Below are 24,855 nucleotides of genomic sequence, written 5' to 3'. Positions count from 1 at the left end.
ACCGCTGGGTATTGTTTCTAGCACAGAATCACAACCCATCAAATTTGGGACATGTAGAGCAGCTGATATTGTTCAGTCTTTTGCCACATCTCATCTTGCCTGCTCACAGTTCCAACCCCTATAGTCATATCCAAAGCAGCAGGCTCTAGATACACTCCCACAGTCACATATGGCGGAACTCTGTGAGCTGCTGTTTGCGGGTATCATTTAGTTGAACCATGCCTCTGAAAATCATTAGAAAATTGTTGGATAGCTACTCTGTCTTGATTTACTTACTGTTATCGTCGTACGGCCACATTTGAATACTAGGTGAATCCAGTAAATGCATAGGGGTCAATTGGCTGATCCATTGACGAAACGAAATTCCAACAGTTTCAGCATCAAAAAAAGCCTTGTCGCTAGGTTCAATCGAGTCATCTGTGCTTTGAATAGAGATCTCATGGCTGCGGTCGGCGATCTTTGCCATGGAGAATCTCTGTAGCGATAGATTTTCTCCAAAGAAATTCCAAACCGACTTCCAAAGAACATCTTCATGACCCACGGAGGGTATGTAGGGGGTTGAAGGGATGTAAGTTTGTCCGGGTGGTAGTTGTCCGGGTGGTTGAGTATAATACGGAGTTGGGGTTGGAGCGTAGTCTGAGGTTGGAGTGTAGTCTGAGGTTGGAGTGTAGTCTGAGGTTGGAGTGTAGGCTGAGGTTGGAGTGTAGGCTGAGGTTGGAGTGTAGGCTGAGGTTGGAGTGTAGGCTGTTGAAGTTGGATTGTAGGCTGCTGGAGTCAGAGAGGGGGTTGTTAAGATTGGATCATAGATATCTGTGATTGTAGAAATAGGGACTGGAGGTGGACGAAGCCTGGCTGGAGTTATAGGATACCAAATTGATGGATAATCCGGCAACAATGATGGTGAGGTATCCTCCATGATCACCTTAAAAATCGTGAAAATAGCGAGGGTTTCCTTGGCTTTGAGGAGCAATGATTTCAAATTCTTGGAGTTGATGCAAGTCTTATGGAGATGGAGCTCTTTGAGCCGGTTGAATTCGATTTCGCTAGAAAGCCCTCCAAGGGAATAGTCTTGGGAGAGAGCAAGTCTTTTTAGGCGGGGAGCAACATGGATAAGCAGAGTGATCCAGGTCGTTGCACTCATGACACAAGCCGGCTTCGCGGTTCTGAAAGCTATGCGAACGTGGAGATCCTCTAAATCACCCAGAACGGATTGAACAGAGCTGTATTGCTCTTCCGTGAGGAGGATTTCGGGGGCAATGTTACCACAGCAATCAGGATTACATGTCTGTAACTTCCTGATTTTCCGGTTGGTTCCACTGAGCGCCTGCAAAAGCCTTGACGCGGCTAAAGAGTTAACCTTGTCCATTACGCTTCCGCTACTACGAAGCGGCTCGAAGTTCTTACTCCCAAATCGGAAGTCGATTTGATTAATGAGGCGGCGCCAGCCAAGGAAACTGACTTTTTCTTGTCGCGGGTCGAGCAAAAAGCTCGTCGTGCAATGTGCAAGTCCAACCGTGTCAAGGTTGTCGAACCTTTCCAAGCATTTGCGTAGCCGAGTGCTAAAGGCCTCCGATTCTAGAAGACTAGAATTGTCTGTAACCAAGGCTTTATATGTTGAAAAACGAGCCTTTAGTTCGTCATTAGGTACCTGGCGACAACTCCTCGATGACACGGCAAATTCGGAAATAGAACTTTCACTTTCTGCATGGGAACCATCAAACACGGATGGAATCATCCACAACTCTTGAACTCGTTCCCGAATACCATCTGTTTGGGCTAGTGCTTCTAGTTCTCTAAGGCTATCGCTTGTCGCAATGAAGCAAATGCTCTTGAGATAGTGAATGGAAAATCCCTCGAGGGATATTCTGTAAAGTGCGTGACATGACAATCTAAGCGCTCGCCATTCAGAGAGCTGTAGAAAGCTACAGACCGTCGACATAACTTCGACTGGCAGGATGTGATCGACATTTTGATAGGAATTCTTGCTTTGGGTACAAGAATGTAGGAGCGGTGAAGTGACGAATCAGAAATTGATGATTGTGATGATAGACAAGGGTTCATGTAAAAGGAGAGAACATTGGGAATGTCAAGGTCAAAATCCTGAATTGTCGCGGTAAATACTGAGGTAAATATGCCCACTCATACGGGACTAGCCGCCCCCACCTCGATGGCCACATTGATGACCGCTAATACTAGTCCTGTTTTATAGTCTATTCGGAGTTTCAACTGGTATTACTCAAATAGGAAATTTAATCAGGTCCGGTGCCGAGGTCCGGTACTGAGGCCCTATTTAGTAGACAATTCATGTCTTAATCACCTAGTCGTGTTTGTTATCATCACCTCACCAGATAAAGGCCAGCCAGCCTCTTGTTTTTTAACAAACTCGATGAAAATGGCAACACCTCGCCGAAATGGACAGCTGTCATCGTGCGAGCCTTGCCGGAAGTCCAAATTACGATGTGACCATCAAAGTCCCATCTATGGTCGATGTCTCCACGGCTAGGCCGAACGTTCCCTCTACTATCCTCTCCACTGACCTAGCCGCGCGCACGCGCGTCTAGAGCGGTATCGTGGAGACCTAAGAGGCGACAGTGCCCGGAAAATCAGTCGGTCTTTCGTTTGGATCAGAGAATCTCTAGCACAGCCACGTAAGGTCCGCCGTTAGTTTCATCAGGGGCAATAGATAAGGGAAATACGCTAGACGTCTAGTATATCGCCCGATGGACTACTAAGGAGAAGCGGAATCTAGTACCAGGACTTCTAGGGCTGGTCTCCCCTAAAGATATTTTCAGTACGTGTAAAGATACCCTACGTATCGAAGAAGTAGGCAGCCTACTAGTAGTAATAGTACTAGCAACTATGGTTATATCTACTAAGCGACTCTAGTTAGGTATTACTAGGGGCTTAAATTTTATTATATCTATAGAAGATTAGCTGGTTCTATAAGATTATTAAATTAAAGAATACAGGGTAGTTTCTAGGGCCTTCTTTAACTCGCGCTTTATTCAATTCTATTAAGTAAATATATGGTTATAGAGTTCAGAGCTCTTAGGATACCTATATTTCTAGCTACCTTATATTACGCACTAGCTAACTAGCCATAGTTAGGTTAGATAGGTTTAGGGTATACTTACCTTAATACTCCTCGAATAGTCTAACGTCAATGGTCGGTTCGTAACTAAGCTATTACCGCGTAGGGCCTTACTATAGCCTAAGTCCTTTTAAACGATTAAGGAACTAATACTATATTTAAGGATGACACGGTGAATGGGAGGCTAGAAACGGCCGCTTTTGACGCCGTTTTAGGCCGCTCGCTCACCGTGATCGGTCTTGGCGTCACGTGCACTAAAGCCCACGGCCAACCCCGTTTACTGCTACCTATACTTCGGGTTGGCCGTGCCTGGTGCCTGGGCCCATTGATCGACCGATGTCTATTCGTGCCGCAGCCGCTATAGGGCCCTATCCTCGTCCACCCTCCTGGCGGAGGGGAGCTAAAAATGGCTCCTCTGTTCACCGTTCTGCTTCCCTAAGTTTCTATAAATATCGACCACTATGGCCCCGAACGATAGTCCTCCCTCGCTCCCTAGTAACTCTAGCCCTAGTTCTAGGTTTCTAACGAGTGACTTACTTAAAGTGAAATAATATCACTGTCGACCATTCTCTCGTGCTTCTACTCGTCTTCGCTGCTCTTTCCCCCTCTTCAAACCTATACTACGTTCTACTGCCATACCTTCTCTGTGTCCTACTCTATCTGATGATAAGAGTGACACTAGCTTACGCCTACCCGAGATCTTCTCGAATAACGCTTCCGACTCTGATTCCTCTACTGTACCTAGCGTCTTTAACTTAAGTAGCGAATCCGAATCCGAGTCTAAAGATAAGTCCGAAGATAAGCTGGCTTTAGAAGATAAAGAGAAGCAACTTCTACTAGAATACTATCTCTAGGAGGCCGAGTCTTTTGATGTCTCCTAGCTCCGATAGAAACGCTATAGCCCGAAAACTTAGGAGAGATTAGATAAGATATAATATTTTTGGGATAGGTGAGATATCATTGTAATATCCCGCTTCTATTACTAGGTTCGCTGATTATTCTAGGTTCTATAATAGTACAAAGCGCGGTCCGGTAGAATGTTTGTCCTAGCTCTCTAATATAGAGGAGACGGTACGCTTCTTTAAGGCTCTCTTCTCCTAGCGGTATAACTAGCGACGTAGAAAGGATAGACGTCGTACCCTAGGAGTAAAGACTAAAAGCTCGCTCGACTTATTCTAGAAGTAGTGGTATCTAATCTATAAGGCCGAGGTTAGATATAAGCTTAGCAAAGATATCTAAGTTAAGATCCGCGATATAAGATCCCGATTAAGTATCGAGATCGGTATAGATAGTACGCGACTAATATTCTATAGGTCCTCGCGATAGTTGCTAGAGATAAGAAACTTTCCCTTAAAGATCGACCGAAAGCGACTATATATATCGAGGATATAGCCGAGTTTGCCCGAGTGATCTTATCTACGATAGAGATAACTTTTCCTTATAGCTAGTACCGGATATAACTCCTCCTTTTCTACTAGCTAGCCGCTATTACTAGTAGCCGTCCCGGGGCGCTACTAAAACTTCGCTTCTAGGATCTTAAGTTAATACTAGTTCGGGATCTAAATAGAGGACGTCCTCGACTTTTTATCTACTTAAGACCTAAATTCACAAAATTATTTCTTAGTAAAAAAGAGTCGTAAGAATATCCCCTTACTAAGCCATTTTTTATACTTGTCTTTCCTCTAGTTATATACTTCTTAGCGCCCTTTTGCTTATTATTTCTAATTAGAAATATATTCCCGATTCCGGAGATTATCTTTAATCCTATATTGGTTCTTAGTCCTTATATTTTCCTACTAGGTATACTATTTAGAATTGGCGTATTTAAAAGTCTATTAAAAGACGGCCTTATAATAGACTGTCCTAAGAATTTGTACCGTCTTCGGATCCTAGATAGACTTAGTAAGTAGGAATTAAAGCTAAAGGACGAAATTCTCGATTAGAATATATTTTACTAAGTAGTATAAGAGGCGGATAGCCTTCGAATCGTACTCGAAAAGGGACTTACTAGGTTATAGCTACGTTATAGAATAAAACGAGGTAGTAAGATTACCGGCTTCGCGGAAGTCGCGAAGCTATATTATCTCCGATACGGCGTAGTAAAAGCGTTTAACGATAGTCGTAAGTGATATATTATATATATATAACTTTTAGCTAATACGTTCCTCTCTACTAGCGGACGTATCGAATGAATTGTAGAACGTGATATTATAGTACGCTAGTATTAATACTTTTGTCCGGTACTATAGTATAGGTATCTACGTAGATACCTAGGCAATTATACGGGGTATACCCGCTTAGAAACAGCTTATACGGTTTGCCTACTTAATAAGTCGATCGATTAATCCTCGTAGACCCTATCGGCTTAAGGATTCGAGCTATATTAAAGATATTCCCCGCGTACGTACCCTAAAAGATAGAAAATAGGCAAGAAAGCGAATTCGAGACGCTAAGAAGCTTATCTATAAAGAAGCGCACGCTAGATTATAGTAGGAGTTCGGCGATATCCTACCGTAGAGTAGCCCTTATTCCCGAACAATCTATAAGCGGTAGAAGGCTAAAGAGAAAGGTATCAAAAAGTTACGCCAGAAATTTGATTATATAGATAAGTAGTATAATCGCATAGTAAAGCAATTACGAAATAAGAAGGGATAGTAAAAGTACCGATTAATTTGTGAAAATCTAGAGCGGTATAAAAATAAGTAGCCGGTGATCGATAGTAAGCGGTAACTTTCCGGAAAAGTTGTTAACGAAGAAGTTATAGGGGCGTTATAGCGTACCGGCTATATAATACCGTAGTATATAATACTTATCGATAGTATTCTAACTCTACCGGGTATAACAGTCGAGAAAGAATATAAGCGTCGAATTACTATAATCAATATAGTAATTGCGGTCTATAATACGGAAGAGGGTACTCCCTCGCGGCCTCGGGCCCCGTAAAAACGTACCGCCGATACTACTAATATACTACCTACTACCGCTCTGCCTAAGAGGCAGAAGTCTACCCCCTTAGATAAGAATAGTAATACTTTCTCTAAAGCGATCGCTTCTATTTGCGTCAAATATCTAGGAGAGAGACTAACGATCTACTTTATTTGTCTTAGTAATACTAGACTACTAGAACGCGAACGCCTAAAAATGTATAAGAACCCCGGGTCCCTTAGCCGACACTTCGTTAACAAACATATTAAGCCGTTCCCAAATAATATACACTATAAGTATAACATTTACGGAGAAAAGCTAATATCAAAATCGAGACTCCTAAACTATACGTAAAGAATATATAGAACTATCTCCTGCCTACCTTTACTAGCTCTTAGCCTACCCCTTCCTTAAATATTCGATATTTCTTATTTCTCTATTAAATATGTCCTATAGAGCGAGGTTAAGTATATATAGTATACAAATATCCGATCGCATAATTATTGATTTAAGGAAATATATTGATAACCACTCGTAGCTAAGATATCTAATAATAAGTCATAGTAATAAAATCAGAGCAATACCATAATTGATAAGTTATAGCATTACCTACGCCGAATCTTCTTACCATAGCGAGCATTCGAATCTCTATCTACTCCATCCAAATACCCTACGCTAATCACGGAGGCCAGAACTTCGCTCAGTAGGCTACTACGAGCCTCTTTAGGAAAGTAGTCTTTTCTTAGCGGTTTATCCGGTACTTCTCCACACTTTTCATAACCCTAAGAACTACCCTTATAAGCCTCGAGTTGATAGTTAATCTCTACTGCGCTAGCTTTCCGCTCTACTTAGCATTTGCTCTTTAGAATCGATCGCATAGGTTCACTTCGAAGGTATGGCCCTTATAGCGGAACTAATCTTTAATAGCGTTATAAAAGCGTGATATTTGCCGGCTGGCTAAGGTCAGCTAGGTGACCACACCTTCTATCTACAAAACCCCCCGCTCTACCAAGGCACTTAGGTTGGGAAATATTTGCTCTATACATAACACATGATAGTACTTGTTCGGTTCTACGGCTTGTGAGATTCAAGATAGGTTTTAACGGGGCTATCAGGACTTACCATAGTATCGACCGGAAAGATCCTCAACATTGAAACGAAATACAGACCTGATATTAGGTTCTCCATTTAACTTCGTAGGAACAGAGTCCCAGAAGCGACAGTGGCTTCTGCTGCTGGGATTGTCTTGCAATAAAATTACTCATTTCTCATCGGTGAGCGCATCTTCAATGCACTTTCTTTCAAACGCGACTACCTGAGACCCAACGGTGACGGACTCAGCCCCGGAAAAGCATTGGACACTGGTGCAATCGCAATCTTCTAAGCTACATTACACGATTGGACATCAAACCGTGATAGTGATGAAACAGGCGATAGCGTTGCATGGGCTGCCCCGACGAAGCAGACAGTGTATACCTATATTTATCTGGATCTCCCTACTTGACTGCCGTTCAGGAGATCATGGCCTGCTTATTCTTGTCTTTGAAGTTCCTGCACTGAATTCGAGCAACGCCAGCGACTGACTGCGCATATGATGCACATCAATAGCATGGCGTTGGAACGCCATCTTATGTAGCAAGGATACTTCCAGTTGTAGTTGAGTGACTATTCTTGTAGATAAATAGCGCCAAAGTGGCGCGTAACATATCCGGCGTCGTAAAACACCTGAAATCAAACATCATCTGGAAGCTCCTCATTCGCAAAGCATTTCTAGATTCTCAGACTTCTCGAGATATTCCTTGGTAGCACGCGACGGCTCGTCGGGCACGGAAACAGGTTGCTGGGCTGAGTCACTATCACTTTGAATGTTGCTTGATCCAGAAGATAATCCGATGTAGCCGATTTAGAAGCCTTCCTCTTAGGCCTTCCTTGGGCCGGCCGCTTCAGGACCTCCTTCGGGGACGTCATTGTAGGAAGAACAATTATCCGTAAGAACGCGATTCACCGCAGTCTGTATCTCACTGGTCGATGATCCCGACCGCACAACATCGATAATGTGGTGGACATCAGTATTATTAGAAGTCCGTATTACCTTAAGAAACCCGTCCATGAATTGTTGATGGTACCTAAGTTCTTCTTCCATCATACTTAAGTAGAGTTTGCGTCGTTTGTCAGAGCTCTCATCGACATCGCAGACACAGTCGCGTTTTCTGCATTCCGAGCACGGATTTCCACCAGTGCACTATTTTAATGAAAAGTAAGTAGAAGATCTATACTATTATAATATTCCCTACCTTTGTCCGCCGACGCTGACATTCTTTGCAGGCAGTGGACTGCCTTCGTATCTTGTTTTGATGCTTCATTTTGAAATTGACCAACTACTGCTTCTTTGTTAATTGTTATTGGAGGCTGAATGGGTCTGAAGGGGGGGGGGCGCGCAGACATAGTCATATAGTGTGTTGAGAGGAAGGGTGGAGGAGACGGTTAGCGGGAAGTAGAAGGTGGGGTGGGTGACCGAGATAACGAGTCAAGTCAGATAGAGAGCGGGCCAAAAAAACACCCTTCGATACCGCCTTTCTTCATCGTGGGACGGTTTCAGTGGCTGTATATAAGCGCCCACCGAGGCTCTGAGACAAGAACGTGGGTCTAGCGTCCGCAGCGTACACTGTCGTCCAATGAAAGCCACTGCAGAGACCCGCTTCTACAGCAAGATGATAAGCCAATGAACGCAATCCTCACTGAACGGCGTCTGGCTAAACCGCCATCCGCAATTCGTGGTCACCCTAGAAGAAAACTACGTATGGAAGAAGGCTCCGTATGGAAGAGGGCTCCGTATATGGGTTCCCCTGAACGCGAGGAAGTCTGTACTTTGTCGTTAGTCAAGACTGTGATCGAATGTCAGACCCGCCCAGCGATAGGTGACGTGGCAACAAGTCGCACATGATATCCAATCACATGATCTGTTTTAGGGCCCCATACATTTTGGAGGCAAATGATTGGCCTCCGCACACGCTGTATCTGTAATGGCTCACTAAAGCCATCTTTACAATACCGCGATGCATCACGTAGAATTGCTTGGTAGAATTTCAAAACTACTGTACCACTGTAGTAATATAAATTCGCAGCTCTACAATTGCAAGGCTAGATACTGACAGATTATCATTCGGTCATATCGAGAATGAAGTCAAGTGTTTAGAGTTGACAAAGGCACCAAATTTGGGTTGTGACGTGCAGCTAATCCACGATAGACCCCCCAGGCACGCTTGGAGAAACGATCGTTTTTGGACATTTCATATAACCATCCGCAAGCCTTTCTGATGTTGTTCACCGTTGCCGCGTTTTGGATTGCCCCCAGGTCGATTTGACCCGCAAGGCCGATCAGGAGGATGGCAGAACTTTGCATAAGATAGTGCACTATGGACCACCATGGGCAATACCCGTATAGCCAGCGAATATCCGCTTTATCCGGGAAAAGGTTCAAGACACTTTCTGCTACCTGCATGCACAGAGTGGCCATAATCTGACAGTGCTTGCTACATGAGCCCTCAAACGGTACCCTGATCGCACGACGCAAACATGGCTCTAGGATGACGAGCTTGATGGAGTAAAATTGGAATGCCAAGCTAGTGCGTTGACGAACAAATGGGCGATTCGGCGATGACTTTTCAAAGTGGTAGACGAATGGTAGATTAGCCAACCAATTATCAGCAGATGCGTTGTTTCTGATAATTGAGGCCTCTAACTCATCCCATGAAAGGGAAGCCGTGCTAGGTGAGTGTATTTCGTCCATCGCAGCTCTTCCAACGAAAGCCAAGCCTAAACGAAATAGGAAGTATAGCGATGTGTTGGGCTTAACACTATTTGGCGCCAAGGCTATGGGAGAGTCATTGTCGCTCATAGCGGGGTGATGGAGATGTTCTGCATGTTCTCCTTTCCTGTCCGATTTGAACGCTCTGAAGATGAAAGATGCCAGTAGAGCCTTCCGAGTATCGTCGTCTGAAATGAATTGGGAAACATGGTCTTCTAGAAAGTCTTCCTCTTGGTAAGGTGCTGGAAGAAAGGCTGTACAGTATTCCAAGCTCATGTTAGGTGGACGTCCAGTCATTGAGCATAGCTGAATGTCAAGCGAGTACAATGCCCACCAAAGACGATACCTCATCTCATTGGATATGTAAGAAATGCTTTCACTCTTACTACGAAGGTGGATTCCCATGGCCACTGCTGATCTCATTGCGACGCCGCATATCCGCCAAGCCCTGCTCATCATCAATCCCCGGTTTTTGGATGCGGCATTGGAATACACATACCTATTAATATCACCTATAGAAAGCATGTATAGTGACATGAGGGACTCGATCTGCACCTGTTGTAGATTTGGGGGGTCTAATACAGCGGAGTTCCTCATGTAGAGCTGCCAAGCTCTTGTGAAGTATGAGATGTGTACGTCAGTGTCAGTTTCCGGTTCTTTCCTCATCAGAGAGTTGTGACGTGAAGCGATAGCCAACACCAGATTTAACACTGCTATCCATGCCCCGCCTGGTTGCTTACCGGGGTTCGCATAAAAAGCGCGAAATTGTTTCCAAAAGTACAACTTTCCAACAAAGGGATAGGACGCGTGTACGATCTGAAAATAACTTTCCACCAATTCACTAGCAGCATCTTCGGAGGGCCAGTCCGCCAAGTTATTCAGATAGGCCATAGACATTGGGAAGTTGTCGAGAAAGTAATTGGTAGACAACAGTGGCGGCTGTTCTGACTTGTCCAACGGACATTCAGGTTTGCTGTGCTTGTCCATTTCACACTGGAGACTATGTAGCCACGCTACCTCCGACGGTCGGCCCACCAGCCCTGCCGCCTGGGTATTTCTATTACGATTGAGGTCCTCAACCATATGATCGGTCGGTCGTATAGGGTTGCTCTTTGCTTGATGGCCATCGGGGGTCGTGCTCGAGGCGCCTGGGAGCTAGATATCGTCAGATGCTTGTCAGAAAAATAAATATATCCCGTTTTCTTACTACGCCGATGGCTTTCTCAATTTTTATTGCCAATTGACGTTCGAGACAAGGATGCAGATTGCGTAGAAGATCCTCGTACATCCGAACCTGAGACATGAGATCGGCAGATTGTCTAAATATGGGTATCAGCCATTCATGCATCAAGTATTTCTGTGAGACTGGGCCACTAAACTTGACCTCTCGCTCTCGCTTTCGGTCCGTGTAGACGCAAGTGAAGTCGCCTTCGCGGCATCGTTGACATGCGGGCCGGTGACCACTACATTTGACCTTTTGTTCACGGCAAGTGTCGCATGCTCGACTTACTCTTCCATTCGATGTCCAAAGTCCGCTGTTTGATCCTCGTGGGATGGCAATTTTTTCAATCAGGGGCTGCGGAACAAAGCTTTCCGTAAGCGGGTCGCTTGAGGCCTCGGACACTGCGCTGAGTGACTTGAGGGTGCTTGGAGGCCTGTCATGCCATTTTTGAACCTGGGAAGCTGGCGTTTCATTGTTTGTCATGTCCAAGTCATCTCGAGGGCTAGAAGTGCCTGTCTCGTCAGGGTTCATTAGCCGTTTGGTATCCTTGGTCTGAACTGGAGATAGTTGGCGCCGAATTTCTTGCGATGGCAGAAGGTCCTACCCTCTATGAGCACCTTTATTAATCTCGCGGGACTGGTAATTACTTGACAGATCACACAAGAGGAAACTAAAAGGACTTTCAAAGAGGGCGTGATAGCGGGTTATTTCAGTCTCGTCTTCAGGTAATTTGGGATGCGTTAAGAGGCTCGTCAAAAACAGAGTCGTCGCAAATCCAATTTGATAAAAAAGGCACGCGAATGTTGTGTGAAGCAGACGTCTGCGTCGGGATACGACTCGGGATTTTGGGGATTTCTTGGGTCACAACTAGTATGCAGGCAGAAACGAGTCACATGACCAAAGCTAACTTTTCTAGGCCTCCTATTATCCGACCCCATTTTTAATTACAGATCAAGACCTGGAGAAGGTTGAAGAGGCACTATGAAGAAACCAAGCGAGTCAAATCTTCTAGCTTGAATATTATAACTGAAATTAATTCACCGGGTGTGTCTTGCCAAGTCTGGCTTGCGTGCCCCGGGGCAAGTGATCTCATTTCAATATCCCAGGATACGGAACTATTGATATAATTATATGACGTCATGACTTTACGTCACATGACAGACTGCGATTCAGAAGACCAGGAAACAGCCACACGATTGTAAGAAATTCCCGAACAGAGCACTTTTATTACAGTACAGTAATATTGTACTCGTAGTATTATTTTATCGCCTCGAAGTGACCATAAAGCCTTCAGCTATGTAATGGTTTCCAAGCACTGAATTAACTTAACTCTCACCATAAGAACCCAGTACGTTCCCAACAGCATCCGTCCGACCCATAGCCTCAATCCATTATAGTGCCTGGTTGAAATATGACGTGTAGCCTTCTGTGTCGCCTGCGCTCTTCGTCGGGCCCTTTTGTGTCTGATTCATCATTGGATTATCAGCTGAAGGGTGGGTCCCCACAGTGGGCCTTCGGAGATTGAGGTTGTTGGCTGGCCAGTGATGCCCTTGGAAGCATTTAGTTACCCAGAACCTTACTCTACACGTAGCTAGGTGTATTTATGATAACTTGTTCTTCACTAATTGGCCAATCATGACTCAAATGTCTACCTTTAAGTGGAAACTAATCCACAAGGGGCATGGAAAGAAGTTGCGTCTGGGGTGGAAGGTTTCGGTGAGAACTCTTTAGGCGGTTCAACCATTCGATGGTGTCCTTTCAGCGACAAAGGCACATTTTGTACTATTGACTACATTTTATGTGAGGGTCATATTAGAGACTCCAGATATTTCATAGCACGTTTAATCAGAATGTTCAAAGTGCCCTATCGCATAAATTGTATTCCACCTTTTTCGAAGTTATTCTGTGAATTGTTGTGTAGTCCTATGCTGTGTCGTATCTAACGGTCTACAAGGATTGTCAAGTCACACATAATTCGAGTATGCGTGGGCAACCAATAGGAATAGATCTTCGGAAGCGGAACACTTGTCTAGATTCTTAATCTATCCTAACTACAGTATAGATAGGAAAAATACAATCTAACCTAATATGGTAGGTAGAGAAGCACTACTCTCCTGTATCCCTATATATAGACGCGATAGTTTGCGCAAATACGCGGTATGAACGAAGCCGTTTGTGCTTTTATTAGCTTCTTATCATCGATATTACTAATTAACACCTACTAGATTTAAATTTATTGTATGAACCGCTCTTTAGAGCCATTATCTCAATCGTCCCCAATCGTCCCCAATCGTCCTCAATCGTCCCGAATCGTTCTCAATCGACCCCAATCATTCCCAGTCCTTCCCAGTCGTGACAGCCATATGGAAAATACGACAGATATACACCGTATATGCGATTGTGTTGCATATCAGACAGACTACCAGCATTGGCCTAAGGAAAATGCAGAGATTAGAATCGCTTCCTATATGCGAGTATGCCCTTTCTATGCGAAGAAGCATTCGAACGCTAGCCGACTCCGAAAGCATTTCTGTAGTGGATAATTATATATTATGACTTAGGACTAAATCAATGATACAAAGGACCAAATGTTATACTTTAAACAGAGTAATTCCCCGAAAGTCTGCTTCATGCCAATTGTTAATTGGTTAGGCATCAAGTAGTGTCGTAATCGATATAGTGAACAGAGTTGTAGCCCTTAGAGAATAAAATAATCAACCTCCGCAGATTCTTATACTTCAATTTAGTGAAGATATACCCACCCATCTTTAGTTACTAAAATCATGGGAGGAAAAGGAAAGAAACATACTTGTTCAAAGTACCGTTCGCGTAATGCGAAACCATCTGCCAGCTTCGCACCCGACCCTGAGCCCGGGCTAGAGCATATTGAAAACAATGTTAAATCACCTAAGGCCATCGAAGCTGAAGTTAAATACCCTATTTATTCAAGTGAGGCTATTAGGTCAGGGATTTCAGAGTCCAAAGATTTATTAGAAGGCCCCTACGAGGACGATAACTTAAGTAGATTTGTCCTTGATACACTACAGTCTAAAGCAACGGTTAGAAGTGCCTAATATGACGACGTGGCATATATAAGGGTAAATTATGTGAGTCAAAAGTTTGGTTGATATATTCTGAACTCCGCTTATTATCTATAAAGGAATAACTAGACTTGACACGTAGTCACATGTTTGTTTGGTACTACCGGTGTCCGGCAGCCTTGTTAGTTGAGTATGAAGGCCATGAACAATTGGACTTCCTTCACTATAAGGATACAACGCCAGAACCTTTATCTTATTTAGTTACGACTAAATGCCGGGCCTACACTAGAAGAAAACCCAGCTCCTATAATCCATATCTAGATATAGCAGTATATCGCGTTCAAGGCATGATGATATATAAGCACGCTTACGAAATATCTAATCGCATAGTCAAAGTTGCCATAGATATATCAGGCCGCTTACTTTGTGTAGATATAAATAAAATTTCGGGAAAGTTTACAATGTCTTCTGTGTTATATGGGCTTGATGCAGATTGTTTTAATGGAAGTACCTCGGGAAAAAGTTTGTTAGTCCCGCAAGTTTCTACTTATTTTAAGTTGCTAAGAAAGTGCGTGAATAATACCCAAAGAAACGCTTTATTTAAACAGCAATATAGCGTTGAAACCGTTGTATTTCCTACGATAGACGTGATCTAACGATTAATATATTCGTGAGTACATCGATGTCTTTACGATAGAATTTCTTACAAGATAATCTATATCGTTACCTTCCTGCTTCTGATACGATGATGTTACTAGTTATATAACCTGCTTTGCCTTGGCTTCTAAGGAGATGACTAAACATGCTCTTCTCAATCGCAATAGCGAAATCAAATGTATTAAGGAGGGCTAGGAATAGTAAACCCTTAAGTAAATTTTAAGTATTCTAGACCCGTTTACTAGGACTCTTATTCCTAGGATCTATAGTATGGTTCCTAGGCACGCTCTTAGTCGCTCCTAGGGATCAGACTTAGAGTTCCTAGAGGACACTTTGTTCTTGGGGTGTTTCTAGGATCACTTGATCCGGGCCTAGGAGCGCGTCTGGCGTTCCTGAGCTATGGTTAGTTCCGGACTATATAAGATGTATCTTCGCAGGCATGTAGAAGAGGTTTATCGCCTTAGTACTGAACGGAATTACTACGCTAAAGAAGATACGGGATCGGACATTAATACCGATTAATTGGGAGGCTTATAGGTTTTCAGTCAAATTTAAGAACTCTATCCTTGGCCGTTTCCACTCTTCGAGTAAACGTCCACGCTCCCGTCTTTAGTAGTAGTCTGGCCCTCCTATATAGCTCTACACAATAGTGATGCACTATAAACGCTAGCAAGTTATACGTCACGCTTATAAGCTGGTGGCTCTAGGAACTAACTAAATTTCCCCCGAACAAAGTATTGTTCCTAGGGGCTTTAGGTTGATTTCTAGGAGCTTAGGCGTGTCGGGGCCTAGAAGTACAATATCAAAGTTGCTATCTACGATATATATATATATCATCCCTAACATTCCCCCGTAGAATTCTACGGTACGATCCCTATGCCTCCTGGGAAGTGCTACGTTAGTTCCCGGAGGACGTTTAGCTCCTAGAGGCCGATAGTATGACTAGAAGCGATAATTAAAAATAAACATTAAAGTTTTCCTGGAGCATAATCGTAGAGAAGGTTCCCCCGCTATATACGCGGGGCTTCCTAGGAGTATAAAGTTTGTCTCTAGGAACACGGACCACCTCTCCTAGGAGCTATATTGCTCCTAGAACCCTACGTAAAGTTCCTAGAGGCAACCACTAGTCATCTTAGGATCAACGGAAGTGATTCTAGGATCGGTATTTTCCTTATTTTTCCAAACTAGGGTGATCCGTGTCTCATTTTGCTGTACGCATACTAGCCCTAGGGACTCTTGTCTATCATAGGGGCACTTTGCTCGAGCCTGGGAACTAATAGTTTACCTCTAGGAAAGGCTTGAGCTTCTAGGAGTAGCGAAGCTCCTAGAGCTAGCCTATACGTCCCTAAAGTTGATAGGGCCTATATATGAAACTGCCTCTCAAATTCCTTAATTCACCCTTAAAGGAAGTCGATCCTAGAGACAGCCCCAGTGGCTCCAGTAACGTACAAGCCGACCCTAGGAGCTTGTAGACACACATATTGATGAATATAAACTCTTTTGATTCTCCGTTTCCGGGTGCTTTCCTTTATTATTCGGTCTTATAGTCCCTGTATATGGCAAGCCGTTTCGTGCCGCCAGAGAATACCTTGAAACTGCTAAGCGGCTAGAGGCATACTTACAATACTTCGCAAGTGAAGGGCTTCCGGACAAGGTTAGCTTTCCGATATTTTACGATCCCGGGTATATTATACGCCACTTCGATGCTATTTATCTTAAAGAAAAACCCCTTAAATATAACTAGTGTGAAGTAGGCTTGCTATATCGAATGGCTTTCCAACGCCATGCTTCTAATATATACCGCGTGCGGAGTCGCTGGCCATACTCAAATCCGATACAGGGACTTCAAAAACAAGAATAGACCGGCCATGAATATACCCGACTTAGCACTTAACGTTTTATATATACTATTTTAGTTTTGTGCAATCTAATCGGGTTGTATATATATGCACGATAAATCACGCAAAGTAGTGTCCAATCGTTTCTTAGTAGTAGCCCACTCGAGCTGCTAGCTCTCTGGTATATAATGACCCTTATACCCTAACTCTGACTTAGTCAAACTTCTACTTTCCTCCTACCTAGTCAACCTAGCACTAGCCGTCTCTTCTTTTAAAGCTACGATGACTAGCCCTTCAAGCACGATTCTTATTGAGGATGACGAACTACCCCCGAGCTGGCGGTTAGGCAATTCATAGGCCTAAAGGACGTCTCTACGTATATCTCTTAAGACCCCAATTGAACTAAACGATGCTACGAGTGGTAGCATAGAACCATCCCGCAAACGCAAAAGGGCTAAGAGAAAACAACCTAACACTCTGGTAGAACCTTCCCTCCTAAGATACTCCGATTTCCTAAGCTAATGATGGACTAGGATACCTGTTTTAAGAGACTGCGTAAGACATTTGACGAAAGAGATCAAGAAGTTGAAAAACTCGATCAGGAGGTTGAAAATCTCGAGTAAGAAGTTGAAAAGTAGCAAAAGCAAGTCCAGGAACTTCAAAGCAAGCTTCTCCAATAGGAAAACCAGCATCAAGAGGAGCTTTCCCGGCGACGCATTCTAGACTGCAAAATATGCTATAAGCAGCCGGATTGTTGGTATATTCTACTATACGGGCATATGATTTGTGAGACATGCGCAGAACGACTTAATCAAAATGCATGCCCTTTTTGTAGAGCAAGCTTTTCGGGGTTTATCAAATGCTATCCATTTGCAGGATAGATGTGCATGTATTTTCTAATATAAGCTCGACGTATTTGGTGATTCAACTCGAAATCCTCTTTTATTAGCCTAGGAATGATTATAGTTTGCGAACACTATGAAGTATATAGTATACAACTAAAGGATAGGGTCGGGACCGTGTCAGTCGTGAACGCTCAGGTTATTTTCAATTTTCTTTCGATATCAACGTCGTCTAACAGCTCAACCTTATCACTCTACTTCTTAAATTTAGTCCGAAATCGCCGGGTTATTCTATTGTTTTTACAATTTCATGAGGTGGCTAGATAGAGTGGATAATCCGTGTTTGTCCATTAGTATGGCGTGCTAAATAACCGCGCACAAATCCCAACTTCCGGGCGATTTTGGAAAGAAGTCCCATTATGAGGCAATAGAGGTAATGTGAGATAATCGAACTTAAAGAGTGAAATATTAAATATGTTGTAGAAGACGCTTATGCTTATGCACCTTGTCCACAATGCGCTTTTGCGCCTTATAACCATTACGCCAATTTCCTATGTCCGGTTAACACCGCCAGAGTCGAAAATTATCGGCATATAATATTCTAGATAATAGAATATTCTCAGGGCTCGAAAATTTCGGGCTATTAATTTTAGGGTCACTTAAATTATATAGCCTCTTCAAATTTACGCGCTATAATTTTCCAAAAGGTCAAATATTCTAAACTTCAAATTTGAAAGGGATCTTTTATTCCGGCTTATTTAGAAATAAAGCTCTTTAAAATTTAAATCTTATTATTTTCTCCTCGCTCTTATCTTCTTATCTAGAAATTTATCACGTCCTAGGAACATATGTTCTAGGAACGTTAGAGCTGCTATCCTTGAACTATTCGGGATTCGTATATGGACCGAAGTGCGGCTGAATATTTGGTATAGGAACCAATAGGTCCTGGCTGCAATCAGGAGGTCTGCACAATAGTAGGTAGCTGAATTTTATAGTGGTGGTTGAGAACCGCCGTCTATAAGCCACTGTTACATCGGGAGAGCATCTCGCTATTCCTAGTGTAGTCGAATAAGAACCCACTGCGGAGATGACTACGGTTAAGGATATATATCATACCTAGAGGTACCCCTGGCTAATGATAACGTTCCTAACTTTAGAGTGGGGCTTCAAATCCCCAACGCACCTGCCAGCATATACATCACCTTGTTATCAGCGTCTCGGGCCGTTAGTGCTCTAATGCTTACGTATTTTTTCTCAACCGAAAATCTGCCAAGATAATTGCGGCATTTTGTAAGGATACGGCTACCTAGGGGAATGCAAACTGTGGGAAGAGTATGACCCAAGAATGTTCATTTAGAGTATATAAGAGGATTCTATAGTAAAAGCGAGATATATGTTGTGTGTGAGTCTTGACCTGAAACAACACATAGTCGTGGGAAGATCATATATCCCAAAAGTATGTTTTATTCCGCAAGGCGCTTAGGACGTGTCACCGCATTACCCCTCACCTTGGCTCTAGAGATATATAGTGGTAATTTTCGCTCTTTTTGCACTCTGCTAAGGATAGTCAATTCCTTAGACTTGTACCATAATGATAGGAAGAGGATGGTGTCTAGAATGAGGCCGTCCTCGAGAAGACCGAGCATAGCACGGGTTGCGAAGAACCCGCTTTTGTTCTAGATAAATGCCTGTTATACGGCGATGAGACTCCAGCTTATCATTTACACGGGAATCCAGCGATCGGGGCCAACCCATTTCGATATAAGCTGAGAGGGCAGCTCCGCGAAGAGAAATGTCAGGTAGAATATTGTTTGGCCAGTGACTGCCTAGTGTTAATCGTTGATTCTTATGGAATCTGGTAAGCTTTCGATCGCATCACATACATTTAGAATGGCAAAAGCAAGACCCAGCATTGAGCTTCAAGAACGAACAGAGAGGTTAGCACAATCCAGGAATGTGGTTCAATTGTAGCACATACATCAGCGAGAAGTTTCGCTTCAGCTCAGACTTATGGCCCATCTGGGCCAGCTGAGCATCATCGCTATTGTATTCTCCTTTGTCCATGCCGAGGATGTACCACAGGCAACAAGTGATGAAAAGAAAGAAATCAGACAAGGAAAAACAGGGATCTTAAGCAGGACCCGGCTGAAACCACATGACGACAGATTTTCGAATATCAATTCATATTCCCAATTTACTTCTCCGCTACCGTTGTCTCCCCGCGGGGGAAGCGAGTACGGAGTAGCGTTATGTAACGGATTTGGGGTATAAAACTTCGGGACTGAGGGATACGATAACCAGCCATGTCTGTGACTGGTCCGGCGGACCGAGAGCGGCAACTTCAACCAGTTAGAACGCTGCAAGATTATCAGGCCACCAAGGCCTTTGATAGTCGCGAACCGACGATCCATGGCTTGCGGCGACAGCCCCAGTGCTTATGCCTTATTCCATGTATCATTGGATAGCTGGAGACCCACAGGCCGACTAGCGGGGAAGTGGACGATCTTCGGAGGCGGATAAATACGAAAATATAGCGTGATATGCAAGATTCGTGAAGACATATTAGTCCAAGGTCTTGGACAAAACCCTTGGCTTTACTGCTTTTGTATGTCGTAGGCTTGTACGGCATTTGTCCCTGTTTCAGTGAATTGGGCCGAGATGTTCAGGGAAGCGAGTAAATGTGGAGCGGTGGGCCGCAAACCTTCCAAGGTTGCTATCTCCTGTCCTATCTCTGGAGACAAATACTTTTATGTAATGTGTTGTACATGCTAGATTTACTCTGCTACTTCTTGGCGTTCTCATTCTGTTTTTGTGCTTACGCCTTTTGCCGTTCTTTTGCCCACTAAGCAGGACTGAGCAGAACCTGGCCACGCAGAAACAAACACCACTAAACCAAATAGAGCACGCCTCAAACATGACAGGCCGTCCCGCTCCCAAGACACTGGTCAAATGTAATTCCACCTCGTGCATAACAATATCTAGCCATAACTAATAATGTTTCCTGTGAGTGACTCCACACTGCTGTTCCGTAATTTGTCTTCGCAACAATGCCGGGCGTCTACCCCTAGTCGGAGGCCAGTCGCTGTAAGCAATCAAGAATGCCTAGTTTTAAGGTTAGTCAACATCACATCTCATAGAATGACTAGACTCACCTGTCACTCCATGTGTCAACCTCGTCTTAGCCTCAGAGCCTTGTGAGCCTATTGTCGCTGTCATGGAGTAATCGACTGCACCAGTGCTCTCCATCTCATTGGCCCACCTGAACCAATCCTCATCCTCACGGTCACCACCAATGATCAACAAGAAGTCAGGCTTTGAATTGTTGGAGCTTTCCGCGTAGCGCCACGCCACTTCCGCCGCGGGACGCTTTTTCGTATTAATAGGCTCGGCTATCACAGCAGACTCATAGATAATAGCGTGAATGCCCTGATTGGCACAGGCATCATTAATCTGGTCTGCACACTCAGCTGCGAGACGCTTGGCCATTGCTGTGTCGGCCACCGAACCGAAGTGGAAGACAATCGAAAAGTGGCGCATTTCGACCCAGCTACCTTCCATTCGTTCATGGAAGTATGCAAAGATACAAAATACCCCTTCTCTCCACGTATCCGTCTGCCCTTCGCTCACCAACTTCTTCCATTCAGTGGCGTGCGGCTCACGCAAAAAGCACCCATGTTCGGCAATCAATCCTACACCAGCAACATGGCGGAAGTGTCGCTCCTGTTCCCCCAGTGTTCTTGAGCTTACCACGTAAACGACGGTGAGTGGATCGTCTGTCAGGTCGCTCAAGGTTGTTACTGCACGTTGGGGCGTGACAAGAAACATGACGCCACTTGGGGGTCTCCAGGGTGCTAATGTGCCTTCGTATTTAATAAATATCATGCGATGGCGCGCCTGTCGGTATTGATCTTTTAAACGGTCGACGGAAAGACACGGTAGTGTGCACCTTCGGTGCGATAACTGTTTGCTGCAGACATGAGACAGCCTTTCTTTAAAGGACTTAACCCAATTTGTTGCTGTATTATCCAATAGTGATCTGTATAGCTGCTCCCAAGCCTTTTTTCGCTCTTCCCGGTTCCGAACTAATGCCGTATGTATTGCATTTGCGCACTGACGGAAGTCCCAAGGATTGATTAGGAGCGCATTATCACCAAATATGGATGCACTACCCGTGAACTCGCTGAGAATCATTGATCCGTACGCCTTATTACTATAGAGCCCGTCTTGGCAGTAAACGAACTCGTGGCTGGTCAGATTCATTCCCTCTCGAAGGCTGGTGACTATCAGCACGTCTGCTACCGTGATAAGTGCGACGTACTGTGCAGACAAGAGGTCCTGCCTGAGAAATATCAAGGGCTGATGTTCAAGGGTCGTATAGGCAGAATTTATGCGTAGAGCAATGTCGGATATAGTCGCTTCCAGGTCGGGCTGCCGTGTAGTGCTAGTAACTAATTGTATCAAAACGATATCGTTTGCCCATTCCCGGTATATGTTAAGAAAATGTTCATAGCTTAACAGCTTCTGGCGGATCCCCCCGATAGAGTCCATCTTGTCGTGGGAAATGATGATCCGCTTACCACGATACCGAGCCAAGATAGTGTCGATCAAGACCCTAATATCGGCTAGCTGTCTTCGCCGATCCCATAAGGTTGGATCAATGCCAATTGGGAATGTACCCACGTTGACAAAGCGGTCGTTTAATTGAATCCCTTCGTCGGTAGCTTCAACGGAAAGGACTCTGCTACAAGATCGTAGAAAATGGCCAGAGTACTCGTCGATCTGGAAGCCGAGCAAGTCGGCACCGAGTAGACCTATAAGTAGCTCCTTATCCGTGGCTAAGCACCTGAAAACTTCGGAGGACGGAAACGCGGTATGAAGAAAAAAGCCAATCTGGAGGTCGGGAACCATCTTTCGGAGCATGGCTGGGACCAGCATCAAGTGATAGTCCTGTACCCAAACCGAATCGCCTATCTTGCAATGTTCCGCAATGTGCTCCGCAAAAGCCTGGTTGAGCCTCACATAGTAGTCCCAGGAGCAGTCCTCGTAGGCTTTACTTTTGGGGCTATCGGGAACCTGGTAATGGAAGATCGGCCAGAGGATGGTCTTGCAGTGCGTGCAGTGTCCATCAAAGTCACGGTCGCATACAAACACGGGCAAGGACCCATACTCATCCTTGAGTTTTTGCTTAATGGCCATCCGATCACAGTCCTCCATTGTCTCCGTTTGTGTTCCGAGCGTGCCCACCCACATTGTGTCCTTGAGGTAGCCGATATCCTCAGCGGAACGTATAGCGCTTGTTAAGCCATCGTTGAATTCTGTTGCAGGAATAATGCTCCACTGAGGCGCGCCTTTTGTAGGTGGCCCACCATTTAACTGCGGTTTTGAGAAAAACGGATAACCCATACCCTTCTTTGGTGGAAGGGGTGTATCGGAAGTAAATATGTGCTTGTGGTTTGGGGTGGCATCCGGGGTCAAGTCAATTCCATGCAGTGCCTCATTGTTGAATTCACCATTACCTCCACTCGGTGGTGAGTTAAGGCTCTGAGGCAGGAGGGGATTTGGTGATGGAATTTCAGACCTGCATGAATTTCGGGTCACAGTGTAAGGGAGAAAACTAGATGGCGATTTGTATCAGATACGTATGCGAGGAAAACCCATGACCACATACAGAGACGCGACGAAAATCGTCATATCGAATACCTCAAGTCGAAAGCCAACATATGTACGAATGTCGCAATTATTCACAGTCTGTACAAGTAATATATAAATATATATCCGTCGAATCAATGCGATCTTGGGATTTTATAACTTTGGGGACCGACGTCATCCGGAATTACGTCATTATCAAACTAAGACAATACAAGCACTTCCTAGTTTAATATCTATTTCTTACCTGTTTTGAACTCCTTCTTTTCAATGGCTCTCTCTACTGTTTTAGATTGGTGAATATGTTGTACACTCGATCATCGGTTGTGCAAACCACGAATCATCAGGAATTTATGAAAGTAGCCGAAAGAACTCAATCGACACTCCAATATCACCTTTATGAATTAAGATATCCATGTGATCTATTGGCACAGAATTATTTCTATAGAGCGAGAGCGGATCTTGTTCATCCAACTTCCCCAACTTGGAAATCCTCTAGTAGTACTCATGCACCGCAATACACGGTTACGCCATGTCAAGGGCTTGACTACATGCTTTCATGTATAGACTGAGGGATATCTAGTTATTTAATTGGAATTAGTATCGGCCGTTTATAATATCCAGTTAAGATACTAGTTTTCGTGGTCTTAAGCTTCGAGACACCAAAATTCGACATTGGACTATCTCGAGCCGTTGACACCTAGAAAGTATCCCCATCCAATATAAAAGTCGTCGGTCATCGGCGATAAACATGAGTTCTCAACCCGACAAATCAAGCGTTCTCGTTGAGCAGCCGCTGCTTACGGCCTATGATCTCACAATAGCTGATGCAGCCATAGCCTGTGACCCATGACTTCACCTGTCATCACCCTCCGTTCTGAAGCAAGCGACATATATTTACCAACAGGATTTGAATTTACATATTCCATGGGTCATAATAGTTGGAAACAGGTAGCACGACCAACCTCTTGGTCATGCAATGACTGGTTTGACAACAGGTTTTCCGTCCAACAACCGTTATATATTCCGGACATGTCTTCCTCATTTTTGGGGTTATTGATCGAATTTTGAAATTTTAAAAGTTTCCACACAGTTTACTCCAACCACAAGATGTCGAACCGTACCGAGAGAGTGGCAGAAGATAACTACGAGAGGGAGAATGATCCTTCGCCCGTGGCCGGAACCTTCAGAGATGACTCCTATGCGAAAGAGACCAACCCAAACTTGAAAGGTCAAGTCCCTGTTCAGGGAGACAATCAGCAATTTGACGATCCAATGCAACCTCCTTATTCCAATACTGATCAGCAGCTTGGTAAGTTGATGTTCTGTTAAAACAATTCTATAGTAATTAGAAGGCCGCTAACATCGTCTAGAGGAGGACGAACAAGAGGCGATCGATAACTCCAACATCTTGAGGGGGGACCGTCTCCGTCACGCAAAGCCTAAAACCTCGAACAAGTACAGCGAGGGTCCAGGTGAAGATCTGCCGTGATTTGCTTTTTCCACTACTTTGTATGGGATAGCCGAACTATTGCTGTGGCCTTAGGATTAGGTCGATAGTCGGGTGCCCTGATCCACCCCAGGTGTGCTAGTCTGAAGCTCGCTCTCGTTTCTCTCTCTTCATACAACTTTACACAAGTCTCTTCATCCTTCTTTGTACTTCGGTCCCTGTAGTGCGTAGTGCCTTGATAGAGAATGGTCTATACGCGTTATTGATGTACGAAGTTGATCCACCGCTTATACAAAACCATCATCAAACGTAAATGCAGCGATAAAAAATATCGT

At 44.2% G+C, this 24,855-nt stretch overlaps 10 protein-coding genes across 10 annotated transcripts; 4 read left to right on the top strand and 6 right to left on the bottom strand.

Moving 5' to 3' along the window:
• Positions 1-268: 268 nt before the first annotated feature.
• N7537_003822 (uncharacterized protein) lies at positions 269-1,968 on the bottom strand (the record flags this gene model as incomplete). The annotated part of the gene is made up of 2 exons (XM_056894880.1): positions 269-1,865; positions 1,931-1,968. 2 exons carry the CDS (start codon positions 1,966-1,968, stop codon positions 269-271), a joined length of 1,635 nt encoding a protein of 544 aa, XP_056754628.1.
• Positions 1,969-3,351: 1,383 nt separating this feature from the next.
• Positions 3,352-6,370, top strand: N7537_003821 (uncharacterized protein; the record flags this gene model as incomplete). The annotated part of the gene is given in 13 exon segments (XM_056894879.1): positions 3,352-3,586; positions 3,763-3,881; positions 4,096-4,123; positions 4,155-4,226; positions 4,405-4,497; positions 4,624-4,727; positions 4,821-4,993; positions 5,060-5,102; positions 5,121-5,212; positions 5,446-5,491; positions 5,519-5,660; positions 5,891-6,030; positions 6,088-6,370. The coding sequence occupies 13 exon segments, from the start codon at positions 3,428-3,430 to the stop codon at positions 6,368-6,370; spliced, it is 1,494 nt and encodes a 497-aa protein (XP_056754627.1). The 5' UTR covers positions 3,352-3,427.
• Positions 6,371-6,621: 251 nt separating this feature from the next.
• N7537_003820 (uncharacterized protein) lies at positions 6,622-7,300 on the bottom strand (the record flags this gene model as incomplete). The annotated part of the gene is given in 4 exon segments (XM_056894878.1): positions 6,622-6,798; positions 7,009-7,124; positions 7,139-7,251; positions 7,278-7,300. 4 exon segments carry the CDS (start codon positions 7,298-7,300, stop codon positions 6,622-6,624), a joined length of 429 nt encoding a protein of 142 aa, XP_056754626.1.
• Positions 7,301-7,934: 634 nt separating this feature from the next.
• N7537_003819 (Zn(II)2Cys6 transcription factor domain-containing protein) lies at positions 7,935-8,379 on the bottom strand (the record flags this gene model as incomplete). The annotated part of the gene is made up of 2 exons (XM_056894877.1): positions 7,935-8,258; positions 8,311-8,379. 2 exons carry the CDS (start codon positions 8,377-8,379, stop codon positions 7,935-7,937), a joined length of 393 nt encoding a protein of 130 aa, XP_056754625.1.
• An 821-nt stretch (positions 8,380-9,200) lies between these two features.
• On the bottom strand, positions 9,201-11,577 carry N7537_003818 (uncharacterized protein; the record flags this gene model as incomplete). Its single annotated transcript, XM_056894876.1, has 2 exons — positions 9,201-10,979; positions 11,032-11,577. The coding sequence occupies 2 exons, from the start codon at positions 11,575-11,577 to the stop codon at positions 9,201-9,203; spliced, it is 2,325 nt and encodes a 774-aa protein (XP_056754624.1).
• A 4,651-nt stretch (positions 11,578-16,228) lies between these two features.
• On the top strand, positions 16,229-16,488 carry N7537_003817 (uncharacterized protein; the record flags this gene model as incomplete). The annotated part of the gene is made up of 2 exons (XM_056894875.1): positions 16,229-16,262; positions 16,292-16,488. 2 exons carry the CDS (start codon positions 16,229-16,231, stop codon positions 16,486-16,488), a joined length of 231 nt encoding a protein of 76 aa, XP_056754623.1.
• Positions 16,489-16,864: 376 nt separating this feature from the next.
• Positions 16,865-17,205, top strand: N7537_003816 (uncharacterized protein; the record flags this gene model as incomplete). The annotated part of the gene is made up of 3 exons (XM_056894874.1): positions 16,865-16,923; positions 16,948-17,062; positions 17,116-17,205. 3 exons carry the CDS (start codon positions 16,865-16,867, stop codon positions 17,203-17,205), a joined length of 264 nt encoding a protein of 87 aa, XP_056754622.1.
• Positions 17,206-19,145: 1,940 nt separating this feature from the next.
• N7537_003815 (uncharacterized protein) lies at positions 19,146-19,488 on the bottom strand (the record flags this gene model as incomplete). Its single annotated transcript, XM_056894873.1, has 3 exons — positions 19,146-19,250; positions 19,308-19,341; positions 19,403-19,488. The coding sequence occupies 3 exons, from the start codon at positions 19,486-19,488 to the stop codon at positions 19,146-19,148; spliced, it is 225 nt and encodes a 74-aa protein (XP_056754621.1).
• A 1,000-nt stretch (positions 19,489-20,488) lies between these two features.
• On the bottom strand, positions 20,489-23,115 carry N7537_003814 (trehalose-6-phosphate synthase; the record flags this gene model as incomplete). The annotated part of the gene is made up of 3 exons (XM_056894872.1): positions 20,489-20,526; positions 20,577-23,038; positions 23,093-23,115. The coding sequence occupies 3 exons, from the start codon at positions 23,113-23,115 to the stop codon at positions 20,489-20,491; spliced, it is 2,523 nt and encodes an 840-aa protein (XP_056754620.1).
• A 1,065-nt stretch (positions 23,116-24,180) lies between these two features.
• N7537_003813 (uncharacterized protein) lies at positions 24,181-24,562 on the top strand (the record flags this gene model as incomplete). The annotated part of the gene is made up of 2 exons (XM_056894871.1): positions 24,181-24,382; positions 24,444-24,562. 2 exons carry the CDS (start codon positions 24,181-24,183, stop codon positions 24,560-24,562), a joined length of 321 nt encoding a protein of 106 aa, XP_056754619.1.
• Between the last annotated feature and the right edge of the window lie 293 nt (positions 24,563-24,855).

Source organism: Penicillium hordei (assembly GCF_028827395.1).
Source record: "Penicillium hordei strain IBT 12815 chromosome Unknown utg000002l_segment0_segment0, whole genome shotgun sequence".
NCBI lineage: Eukaryota > Fungi > Ascomycota > Eurotiomycetes > Eurotiales > Aspergillaceae > Penicillium > Penicillium hordei.
Note: the sequence above shows the minus strand (reverse complement) of the source record. Positions and strands in the feature narration are given on the sequence as shown.